We start from the raw sequence: 13,048 nt of genomic DNA on the forward strand, positions 1-13,048 counted from the left end.
TTATAGAAAGAGGCGCAGATAGGATGTACGTGTCCGGGGGGCACCTTGAATTATCTCCACCTGTCACCCACAGTGCTGCAGAGAAACACAAATATATTATATATTTTAAAAAAGCCTCAATTTGGGATTTACAATTTGAAAAAATATCCATTTCGAGCGGTGCGGACCACAGCCACGCCGGCGGCCATTTTTAATGTATTTAAAGTGTTTATTCAAAGTGGACACTCAGACCCACACGTGTTCCTCAGCAGATCCTGTAAGGTCACAACAGGTGTTTCCTTCAACATTAAGAACATCACTCCCACTAAGTCACGATTAATATGCACGACACCTGCACCCGGGAACCGAAGCAGCTAAATGGAATCCAGCCGTTTGACTGATAATTTACACCACAAGGCTTTTCCTAATGTGTCAAGCGAGATCTGTGTTTATTTGGGGTTTCTGAAAGGGATCTGTGGAGGTTTGACTGTAAGATGCTTGTGAGAAGTGGAGTTAGATGGAATTATGAGGTCTGTTGAGGAGTAAACAATAACCAATGATGAGGAACTTGAGGTTATTGGTTCCATTAAATCAACATATATTTAATTTCACATCCATTTAAAACACAATCTTAGGAATGTTTAAAGCTAATAGTTTAAAATACTTTTTAATTGTTGTTTTTAAAGTACACTCATGGATGTGAACATGTCTGTAAATAGACTCAGATCGCCTGAGGCTAAATGTTCAGGCTCTCGTGCTGCATTCACTGGTCATCGTGTTCACTGTACATCACAGTTTGTCTGTCTTCATTCGTCCCACGGTGGGGAAAGTGCTGACTTGGACAATCAAACGGCTGTCGGGCAAATGGGGGGGGGTTCACCCCTTGAGCTCAGCTCAGCTGTATCAGAGGGATGAAAATGGCCGTCTTCCTGCGAGCGCCTTTGGCTGCAAGATGATTTTTTTTCTCCTTTTCTTTCCAGCGTCATGCTCGCTGCCACGTGTCTCATGAGCCCGGGGGTTAATTCACACGAGCGTGTGCACCATCTCAGTCGGCGCACCTCCACATGCAAACGGAAAACACAGACCTGACTGGAGAGAGACTGTTGAACAGATGCATTATTGAGTACTCTGCTACCCGGCCAAATGTATCCAGGTTGGCGGTTAGCAGACAGTTGGCATTCAGCCGTCTGTGTTGCCTCTTAGCGGCAAAATGGGAGGCTTGTGAAAGCAACAGAGGACACAGCGTAACGCGACAGGGTGGTTTTTAAATTACCTTGGCGAGGGCGGTTTGAATTATGCCCGTCATCGAGGCGGAACTGCTCCGTTTTTCTATTAAGGACAGAATCGGGGATGAGAAATGGATGAGTCGATACCTTGCAACAAGCAAGAAGCAATAATTATTGGGCTCATTAATATGTCTTTCCAGCATGTTTCCTTGAGTAAAGTGCTGACTGGTATGAAGCCTAGGGTTTGCTCATCTGGCTGTGGCCATCTTGGATTGCGGTTGTCGCCATCTAGACGCCTCACACAGATCTGGCGGCAGCGACCTGTCAATCATAGTAAGCCCGCCCTAAAGTAAGCTTTTATGTTATATACAGTGTTGGGAGTAACGCGTTACAAAGTAACGCATTACTATAATTCCACTACTTTTAGCGGTAACAAGCATGTAACGAAGTATTTTTTTAAATAAATTAACGCAGTTACAATTACTGAAATTGAAATGAGTTTGTTACTCGCGTTACTCTCTTTTGTGACGCAAAGCGGAGGGAATAGTCGCCGTACGTGCACGTAAACAGCATCGCGTCGCTCATGACGAAAGAGCGCCGGCCCGCGGATGCTGCAGGCGCCGCTCCACGCAAACAACCAGGGCGCCACTTTACACGGACTGCAGTGCAGCCGATGAACCGGGCAGAGCTGAATAGATCGATCGCTCGCTGTGTTGAAGATGAGATGCATCCTGTCAACTGTCGAGTCCGTTGCCTTCAGGCAAACGCCTGAAACAGTTATTTTGTATTACGTTAAGTATTAAAAAGGACTTTTGTACTACTGCTTGATTTGAAGGCCTGTTGCCCTGTTGATTACAATAAATAGGTCTAAAAAATATGTTTATTGTGTTTGACTGTTCAGTGCTATTTATATTCATTACATTTAAAAAGCAGACATAAAAGTTACTTAAAAGTCGCTTTCCAGAGTAACTCATTACTTTTGATACACAGTAACTGGTAAGTAATTCAAGTACCTTTAAAAGAAGTAACTAGTAACTGTAACTAAATACTCATTTTCAGTAACTTGCCCAACACTGGTTATATATGATTCTAAAAGGGACCGTGATTTGTGCTGTATGGAAAAATACTTGAAACTAGAGATTGAGACCATGAACTCATTTTTACAATATTTAATGAGGGAATAAATCAAGAGAGAAGTAGTCATCTTATCATAGATTTCTATACAATTCAAGTTCAAGCAGAAGAGTCAACCTAACTAAATATTTGTGCATCACACTCATCTGCTAATGACAGAACATAAAAAGCTATTTACCAAATATGTGTTCATTTCCTTGGCAGCCTAATGAAAATGGGTGATGCTTGCTTGGCTGTCCACGTAACAAGAGCCCGGTTAACGTCAGCTCTTGACTTGTTAAAACTGTAAGCTGCTCAGAATGTGTCAGGACAAGCCATGTGTGGGCTGTGTCACAGCTGGCTGTCAAATATTAAATGACATTACATTAAATGTCATTTAGCTGATGCTTTTTTACAATAAGTGCATTTCAACCATAAGGATCCAAACTCAAAAGAACAAGAAACAAGAAAGTGCAATTTCCTCAAATAAGCCAATTTACAATTTGCTATAGATAAGTGGCGTTGTAAGTACAATTTAAGTGCTACAATGTGTTAGTGTTTTAGTGGAGGTAAAGTCTGAAGAGGTGTGTCTTTAGTCTGAAGATGTGAAGGCTCTCTGTGGTGCTGGTGTCTTCAGAGAGCTCGTTCCACCATTTAGGAGCAGGACAGCAAAGAGTGGAGATCAGTAGAGTGTTTTGCTCTCAGTGAGGAGGAACAAGCGGTTTGCAGAGCGGGAGAGTGCGGGTCGGGATGCCGGGTTGGACCCCATCCATTCACAGCATGGTACGTGAGCACCAATGTTTTGAACTGGATGCAGGCGGCCACCGGTAGCCAGTGAAGAGAGCGGAGGAGTGGAGTAGTGTGGGAGAATTTTGAAAGGTTTGAGACCTGCATTCTGGATGAGCTGCAGAGGTCGAATGACGGTAGCGGAGAGACCTGCCAGGAGGGAGTTGCAGTAGTCCAGGCGGGAGATGACAAGAGCCTGAATCAGTACCTGCACTACCTTCTGAGTGAGAAGGGGACGTATTCTCCTGATGTTGTAGTGATGTTGGGAGTCGGCTGTCGAGTGTCACGCCGAGGTTCCTAGCAGTGAAAGTCGGCGTTAACACAGAGTTGCCAAAGTCGACCGTCAGGTCCTGGGTCAGAGAATCTTTTCCCGGAAATAGAATAGTAGTTCAGTCTTGTTGGGGTTGGTTTTCAGGTGGTGGGCGGACATCCACTGAGAGATGTCAGTCAGACAGGCAGAGATCCGCGCCACCACCTGAGTGTCCGAGTGAGGGAAGGAGAGAATTAATTGGGTGTCATCGGCATAGCTGTGGCAGGAGAAGCCATGAGCTAATGACAGGGCCGAGAAAGTCGGTGCAGGCGGCTCTAGCAGTGTGCTGTTGCTCGGAGACAGCGAGGAGAGCAGTTTGTAGAATGGCCTGCTTTGCAGCCTGACTGGTGGTGGTCAAGGAGGTTGTTACGGTGGAGATAGTCTGGTCGTCCCGTTCGGAGCTCTTGTACGGCCCTCATCCATAAATCTACATTAAAAGTCTGTTTTTGCTGGTGTGTGACGTGCTCGACTGCATGCAGACAAACACTATTTGAAGTAGTGCTTGATCGATCAAACCAGCACAGCAGCCAACCGACGACGAGCGAGGATCGGGAGGAATATTTGCAAATATCAATTGCATGGAAATATTTTGTCCATGGGAATGGTTCACTTGGTCACGGCTTTTCCAGACATGAATAGCAGGACAGATTTGTGTTTGACGTCTACTGGAATTCCAGTCTGAAGGCTGAAAGAAGGTCAAAACGAGGCAGAGGAGGTAGACGCAGAGAGACAGACGAAACAAAACTACCACAGAATTGGAGAAGCTTTCTTCTGGTTTGTGAGTTTCTGGTCGACATTGTGTTTAGAAAGTGTTGCGATTGTGACCAAAGGGGAAGATGTCATTTGCAACACACCAGAGAGTCTGGATGGCTTAATTCCTTGCAACCACGACAAGGCTTACAGAGGAAGCAGCAGCTCAAATCCGTATTGATCAAGGCCTGTGATACCAACGTACTTGTTGCAGCAAGTGGTTTTGAGACCCCCCGGGATGCAGGCTTGGAAGAACCGTGGATGGAGTTTGGTCAAGTCCAGTCTATTGGGTCTTTCACAATGGAGCATTTATTCCCTGAAGAATCCTGTGGCATCCTTTTCTTTCACACCTTCGCTGGCTGTGATGTTGTATCGGCATTTCGTGGTAAAAAGACTGCCAGGCAAACCTGGGAAGTGTCCCCTGGAGTGTCTCATGTCTTCCAGAAGCTCAGCCAATACCCAGCAGTTACAGATAATGCAGACCCCAACGTGTTTGAGACGTTTGTCCTAACAATGCATGACAAGAACAGCACTGCTGATGGGGTTGATGAGGCAAGCCTGGACCTATTTGCTCAGAAGCAGAGGTCCTGTGATGCTATTCCACCTACGAGGGACACGCAGCGCGTGTAGCATGTTACTTACCAAGCTGCCTGTACGTGGAGCCAAGCAACTGTATGTCAAATGCATACGGAGAGCCCTGCCAACTGTGGGTGGTGCCAATAAGTTGAAATTTGGCAAGAAGCGCTTATAAAGATCATCAAAGCTGGATAGCCCAATCACAATTTAGGTATAAAAAGGCATTTGCTGGCTACCATCTTGGAAAATGGCGGCCATATTGTTTTTGCATCGCGGATAACAGGCTTTTTTGAAAATACTGGTCTTGAAGAGCAGAATACATAGCAAATGTGATGCTTGTGGCAATGAAAGATTCTTTCACTAATCTACTGTGCTAATCTGGGAAAAAGAAGAAAACCTACACATATTATATATATATATATAATATATATTTTGCAGGAACAATATATATATTGTTATAATATATAACGGTCAAGTTATTTTTAGATATCGTGCAGCATTACCTCTCACTTTCCACCATCGCTCTCCTCTCCTGCCTCCTCCCTCCTCATCCCTTAGTGATTCGCTCATTTGTCACCATCCATCCCCCCACCCTCCAGGTCTTTCTCTGTCCTCCGCCTCAAGCGAGGCCTGTCAGAGCAGCTGACGGAGGCACATAGGGTGGTCGCCTTCTCTTCATCTACTTACTTGCTTCCTCTTTATTCGCTCTTCAAGCCCCCCCCCTCCACCCACTACCCCGTGGCTGTGCGTGCCAGTATCAGTCTGTATCCCGGTGGGCGAAGCACGGGCCTCGCATATGGCTCTGCCGGGTTATTTGATGTCATTGTGTTTACGTAGACGATGACGCGGTTCGCTCCCGTCTGACGTGGTTCTGTATGCGAAGGGGGGGGAGGTGGGGGTTGTGAACCGCGGCAGCTATTTTAAACAGGATGCCAAAGTGTTTGTACCACTGGAGGAGGCTCGGCTCTACAGAGTCTTCCCTCCAAGAGAAAACGAGGCCTGCTGTTTTTGATTATGGGGCTGGTTTCGTTTCATAATCAGCAGCACTAGGAGCACAAAGCCTCGTCTCAAACACCCGCACGGACAAAGAAACGCTGGCTTTTCGCTCCTTCGGTAGTGGCGCCTATCCTGGTACCGACGACATTGGGGAAAATAAGACCATAGATTAGGCCTGAGTTCAGTGCATGTTAAACACTAATGGGGGTCTTTTCATTCCAAGCTCCTCCTGGGTTCCAACCGGATGGGCCTCTCCTTGTTTGCGTGTTTGTCTGTGCGTTGGTTTCCTCCACAAGGCTCCTAAAACATTCATGCCAGGTGAAGTGGAAACTCAAAATGGTCCGTCGTCAATGTGTGTGTGTGTGGCGGCCCTGTAGTGAACCTGCACAGCGTGTCCCCTGCTTCTCGTCCAGTGGAAGCTGAGATAAGGTTTTTAGAAAATTGATTTACTAACCGACAACAAGTTTTGATTTTTCAAACAGCCTGTTAGACGTTGAGATTTACTGCTCTCGTTGGTCAGATTTGTCTCTATGTACCGACACACTCTACCTACTACAGTGACGTGCGTTTGATTCGTCAAGCAGGCGTGCTGAGGTGGAAGCAGAGCTCGCCTCTGGGGCACGACTTAATCAGCAGCCTTCTCCCCTCCAGGCAAAGAAGGAAGGATGGAGCAAACACGTGAAGGAGAGATAAAGCAGCTGCAAAATTAGAACCAGACCTGAGAGGTTTTCCAAAGGGAATCCGGTGCTTGAAAACAAAACCACTTCCGACCACAATGACCGCCAAAATCAACCCAAAATGAAAGCTCCTCGTACTTATTTATAATGCTTTTCATGTTTTATTTTATCTGTTGCAGATATATTAGTTCTAACTAGGGTTGCAAAATTCCGGGAATTTTCAAAGTTGGAAACCTTCCACGGCAATTAACGGAAATTAACGGGAATAAACATGAAATTTTGGGGTAATTTAACTGTATTTACCTTGTCATAAGCAGGCGTACATGCAAACATTTATAATACAACTTTTAAAATAGATTAATAAATACATTTTGGACTTTTTTGACATTTTGCGGAAAAAACAACAACAGGAGAGCAAGATGGCGGTAAAATAACTAACTAACCTACCTGTATCCATGGCGATTATGTCAGTAGCTACACCTGAGTGAAGCTCCCCCCTTCCTTTGCGGTTGCAGTAGTGAGCAAAGCGTTTGCCATTGAAATAAATGGGAGTTGTAATCTGTCATTCTCTCCGGTGTGTTCGAAAACTCTTAAAATGCTGTCTTACCTTCCTTTGCAACCCAGATTCTAACGAACTAATTCAGAATACACAGCAGGTTTCTTAAATGCTATTACAGCTTTATTGTGACCACAAACTGAAATGCAATGCAAATGTTGCCTCAATGACTTCTGAAACGGAGGTCCGACGTGGCCAATTTAAACTGGACATATGTAACAGAATTCCAGCTCACTGTGGCCCTTCAGCTCAGCATTGCCTGCATTGTGAATCAGGAGTTTTTCCTTCACTCTGCAGCTTGAGGACTCAAACAAAATCTGCAGGTGTGAGGAGCAGTTATCCAACACTGTTCTGCAGCAGTTCTCCTTCTGTAGTTAGAGCCGATTACCTCCACTGAGTCACCGAGATGCTGCTCTCAGCAACAACGGCGGCAGAAAGGAGTCAGGGATCATCAGTCTTGTTTATTTGCATGATCCACTCGCATGACTCCCTGTGCCCTCTCCTCTCTCCTCTCCTCTACCCTGCTCTCCTCTCCTCCCTCCTTCACCTCCTCTCCACTCCGTAAAAGGACCTTTCTCTCTCTGCTGTGCTTTGACTACATTTTTTCCGGATCAGCAAGGATCACTGAGCTCCGTTCTGATGTGGAAGCCCAGTAATGAAAAACATAATGAAATTGCATAAGAGTTTGAGCACATGTGTGTCAATTTGCTGGGAGGACTGAGCTGTTTTTTTTAACTCCGCCCAGAGAGCAGGACTCTGCCAGCCTCCTCGGGGGCAGCAAAGCCTCCCCGAGGGGGTTTAGGGCCGTCGTGACGCATCAACCCCGTGGTTTTAACGCAACATCCCCACCAGCCTGCTGTGCTGTTCTGAATATCACGGCAACTCTTCTCTCAGACCGGCATGTTGAGTCACACACATTCCCGGCTCAAACACACAAGCAGGCGTCTGCGGTTATAGTCGCGTTGACCTCCTGAGGCGCGTGCACGTGTCTGCGCTGTAATGGTTGTAAAAAGAAGCAGCTAGTTCTGTCAGGACTCGGGCCAGCTGCCAGTCTTTCTTGCTCTTCTTTTTTTTTTTTTAAACATCTCCACACTCTGAATTTCCATTTCAAAAGCTGGAGAGGAGCTTTCAGGCCTCTCCAGGGTAGAGAAATGACACTTTCATGCCCACCTGTTCCATTAGTCCGATCAGAGGTGTGAAATGAAGAGGCACTTGTTGGAGCCTCTCCTGAGCGGCGGCGAGGTTGAGGGCTGCCGTTGTTTGCTGCTGTCATTGGCGGCTTGAAAGGCAGATCGATCGAGGCATTTTAAAGATGTTTGCATTTTTTAACCCGCAGAATTTCTAAACAGCATCTTTTTATGTATTACATCACAAAAATGCAGCCTTCGTCGTCGAGGGACGGTCTCTCCTCAGTTCTCTGGTTGAGATTCAGAGCATTCATTTAGCCAGACACAACTATTTTCATTATAAAGATATTGCGTATCATGTGACATAGGAGCATGCAACCACCGGCTAGCTCGCTCGACCCCGTCGGCTCATAACGCCGACCCGAACGCCGGCGTGCTCAATAATTAAAACGCTGTTAGCGGTCTGATAATTTGTTGCACGCGGAGAGCCGTGGAGGAATCGATTCACTCTGGAGTATTGGTTGTCCCCCCCCTCGCCTCATGCTACAGCAGAGCAGAGACAGACGGTCTCTTGACTTCCACCTATACTGATCCCTATCCTGGTAATCCAGACAGTCCAGTAGCCTGCAGGGTGGGATTGGGATTATGGTTATAGACTAACAGTTACCATGATTTAGCTGCATTCTCATGTGTGCAAAAGAATCCAGTTCTGAAGCGGTGTGAACTGAAAAGATGGAGATACTCATCATTTGTGTTCTGTTATCGTTCAGTGGCCACTTTAAAGTCGAATGTTAACATTTAACATTTTTTTATTTTGTTTATCAACACAAAAGCCAGAAAACCCAGAGCTCAATTTGTTATTATCTGGTATTAAATTAGAAAAGCAAATCTTTTAATTTGAGAAGCTGTTTAATTTATTTACCAATTTCTTAATTAATATAAAATCAACTATTAAACGTGTTAGAGCTTTTATAATCAGTTGCTTCATTGATTAGTCTTTCAAGACATTGCTCTGGATATTTTTGGATAATAAGTCGGTTTTTATTTTAGATTTATTTAAATCTTTGTGACTGATTTTAAACACCAGGAAGAGATTGCGATCTGCGAACCCTGATAAAATAGTAACAGTAGTCCCTTTTGTTAGCGAAGGCCTCGTCAGCGGCTGAACGCCGTGCATCGCCGGCCATCGTGGCCCCCGGCTACGCGTCTCAAAGGAGGCTTTTCACCCGCCGGCAGAAGGCAGGAAGCTTTTTATTAAGCCCGACGCCACTGATCCTAATGGACGACTTGGCACGTTGAGAAGCTGCTTCCTCCACACTTTCCCTACATTGTTCACAGTGTATGAGGAGGATGGAGCAGCCCCCCACCTCCTCCTCCTCACCCCCCTCCCCATGCCTCCTGCACACCGCTTTGTTCAGCAAATCACAGGACTGCTGAGGTGAAGTGTAATTTGCGGATGAGTTAACGCATTTAGAACGGAGTTCAGCCAGACTTCCTTCTGTAGTCTGCGAGTAGCTGACATCACCGTGACTGTGTGTGTGTGTGTTTACATGCAGAAGTTCTGAGAATGATTACGACACAATACGACAGTTAAAGCCTCTTTGCCGAGCTTAGCGTGTGGAAGTCGATGACTCCTTAGTTATGAGCGTGCAGGTCCACGGCGCCCGGCACTGATCCAGGAGGACCGGTCACTTGAATTGTATTTATACACTCAGATGGTCACACTGCTGCGGTGTGTTTGCGTGTGAATTAGTGGCGGGCTATTGGAGACTCCAGTCAATGAGCAGCTAACGTGCTAACTTTAAGGTCCTGGCTGAACGCAGAGACGCTCTCCTGCAGGCGGGTTTGTGGTTCTGAGGACTCGTATCATCCTGCACACAGTAAGGCGAGTCCGGCCAGGAGCGGATCTCCTTTGCAGCTGCTCTTTGCCTCGCAGCATCAGCCGGAAATGGGATTCGATTTCAGTCGCAAACGTACATGAAATGTGCAAAATGATGCTGAACGAACGAGGAAGCTGTTATTATATGTTAATGTAAACATCGTGTGTAAATACAACGTGCAACGTGGAGGTCAGCGAAAAGGATGGAGGCCAAAAATCAAGGTCACGTCCATATTTTGCAGCATGAGGGTCAAGAGAAGACGATGTAGTTCATACAGCTCTGGGCTTCTGGTTCAGTCGAGCTGGAGCACATTCATTCACTGCACACACACACACACACACACATAATGGGATGGGAACAAGCAGAAGAGCCTCCTCTTTAATTATCTGCATTCCTTCACCAGTGGGATTTTTTTTCTCGAATTCGATTGCCTGGATGTTCGGGAGCTCGGGAGCGTTGCCTGTGTGGAACGCTCGGGTGTGCCCCCCCCCCCCCCCCCCTTGACACGGCCGTCCCACGAGAGGCCAGAGGCCTGAAGGGGAGCCGTGAGGATGCCGGCTTGTGTTTGGCTGGTGGAGGGAGGTTCATGTCATTAGAGGTGCAGAGCCTCAGAGATGTTGCTGAGTAGAACGACCACATCGAACGGGAAAAACACAATTCTCTTTGTTTTACACCATTTAGCAACGTCAGTCCCGGGGAAACATCGTTGATTACTATAAAAACACCCAAAGAAGTTTGGATGACTACATTTGGGACTTAAGAGAGGTTGGTTGGTTTTTATTAATATAGGCATCGTTATTGCTATTTTTAAGTGAAAAGTGAAAAAAATACCATTTGTTCAGAAAATAATCTGCATTCTCTTTTCTTTAAAATACATTGAGGGTTGTTTTTTCAAGTTTTTTCAAGCCTTTAATCTTGGAATATAAAATACTACCTCGCTCCCTCCCACCACTGAGTCCATATTGATTCATTACTATTCTGCGCTGCACATTCTGGCTTGCAGAAGCTCTGCTGGTCCAGTCGGCTGTCAGCAGCGGCACACAATCCCTTTTGACCGGAACGGAGCCATTGTTGATGTTGTCCCTGACACTTATGCTTAATACGGGAAAATCAAAATGTCTGCCTCTGGAAAAAAGGCCGTTCATGTACTTTGTGTACTCTGGTGCGTGTGCAGGAGTGATACAAGTACATTCATTCAACCAAAACGTGTTGCAATGTCTACATTTACCATTATTTTATCTCATCGCTGATATTTCTATCCTCATGTTCTGTCTCTCTCCATTCCACCATCTGGGGGACTGAGTGGGATATTGGGTATGAAGATAACAGAGTGGGAATGAATCGGCCTCAGGATCTCCTCCTCCTGCTCCTCCTCTCCCTCTTTCTGTCCGTCCACTCTTTCTTTTGCTCATTTTGTCTTCTGCCTCTCTCCGGCCCTCCTGAGCCTCGTCTCCATTATTAGGCTGGAGTGTTATATATCCATAATTACGCATCTATTTCTGGCCTTCCTGCCTAAAAAAACAGTTCTCTTCTGCCAACATCCTGTCATTAGACTACACATTATCACAGCATAAAAGATGTGAGACTTTCAGCCATAGGCGTGTTCATATGAGCCTCACAGCAGGTTGGATGTAACGTGGAGGGTCGGGTGAAGCTTTTTTAGTCACGATAGTAAAGCTGGGTATGCTTTAGGGCGGGGCGTCCTTGTGATTGACAGGCGACAGGTTGTTCCTGCCGCTCGTCTCGCTGAAAGGCCGCTGCTCGAGTACAAAATGTTGAACTGCTCTGTCCATCCTTTGGTATCTGTCTTCATCACAGAGAGCACCAGCGATGTCGAGTGACTAACGCAGACATCTCTCCCTCTCTCCCCCCTCTCTCTCTCTCTCTCAGACGCTGCAGCGAGGAAAGCCTTCATCACAGAGGTGAGCTCCCGTCTGTTCCTCTCATCATCTGCTCCGTGGTGCTTCTCTTTTTAAGTGACGATCCAAGGCTGTTCATATTTGGGTCATTTAATAATCTGTGTGTGTTCTGTTTCCTCTGTCGGTGCATGAAGACGCAAAAACAGAGACAACAAATGTATTTAAATATCACTTCCGTTTGTATTTGCAAAATGATCAATGCTAATCTGCCTAATTAAGTAAATCCCATCCATGTGGCGCTTCAGTCTTGAACATTCAACATTGGACTCATTGCTGTTTGATTTGTCTGCTGAGGTCCTCCGATTCTGCTAAAATGGCAAATTAAACCAAACAGAAAATAACTAACAACCGCACCAGAAATATTTACATCAAAGGTTTTGCGTATGCAGAGTTTGATTTACACAAAGACGTACCGAAGTTGGCATTTTGCAGAGTGTAACAAATCGCTGTCATCGCTGAACGGGTCCAAATAACCCAGTTCCCTCCCTGTTGTTGTCTCTCCAGATGCCCTCGTCCTCAGGACAGCCCGGTCAGGGGAAGAAGATTGGCCACAGAGGGGTGGACGCATCGGGGGAAACTACTTACAAGAAGGTACGCGTGACGCGTCGGCTGGTTCTTCGCGTGTAAATATTCCGTTCTCTAAAATGCCGCGCTCTCGCCCGCCCTCCACAGACCACCTCCTCGGCCTTGAAAGGTGCCATCCAGCTGGGCATCGGCTGCACGGTGGGAAACCTGAGCTCCAAGCCGGAGAGAGACGTGTTGATGCAGGACTTCTACGTGGTGGAGAGCATCTTCTTCCCCAGGTTTGCAGAAACGCACAATGACACGCACCGGCAAAGCTGCTTCTTAACAGCCGTGGGACGCTTACTTACTGATGTGCTGTGATTTCTTTCTGTGCTTCAGTGAAGGCAGCAACCTCACTCCGGCCCACCACTTCCCCGACTTCCGCTTTAAAACCTACGCTCCCGTGGCCTTCCGCTACTTCAGAGAACTCTTTGGCATCAGGCCGGATGACTACCTGGTGAGAAGCTAAGTATTGCGTGCCGTGTTTCTCTGCTCGGGCGCTGACCAGCTAGGTTTTTGTGGAAAATGAAAAAGGTCTGAAATCGAATGTGAGGCGCCTCTGAGAGGACTGTTTGAAGAAGGGAGCCAT

The 13,048-nt window shown here is 46.4% G+C and overlaps 1 protein-coding gene across 3 annotated transcripts in view; it reads left to right on the forward strand.

Moving 5' to 3' along the window:
• pip5k1ca (phosphatidylinositol-4-phosphate 5-kinase, type I, gamma a) overlaps positions 1-13,048 on the forward strand; it is a 30,417-nt gene that overhangs the window by 841 nt on the left and 16,528 nt on the right. For all 3 annotated transcript variants that reach the window (XM_040183602.2, XM_078108659.1, XM_078108658.1), the window contains exons 2-5: positions 11,867-11,898; positions 12,400-12,486; positions 12,568-12,698; positions 12,799-12,916. In XM_040183602.2, the coding sequence (XP_040039536.2) occupies positions 11,867-11,898; positions 12,400-12,486; positions 12,568-12,698; positions 12,799-12,916 (368 nt within the window). The remainder of the gene's footprint in view (positions 1-11,866; positions 11,899-12,399; positions 12,487-12,567; positions 12,699-12,798; positions 12,917-13,048) is intronic.

The sequence above is a fragment of the Gasterosteus aculeatus genome, chromosome 8, assembly GCF_964276395.1.
Source record: "Gasterosteus aculeatus chromosome 8, fGasAcu3.hap1.1, whole genome shotgun sequence".
Lineage (NCBI taxonomy): Eukaryota > Metazoa > Chordata > Actinopteri > Perciformes > Gasterosteidae > Gasterosteus > Gasterosteus aculeatus.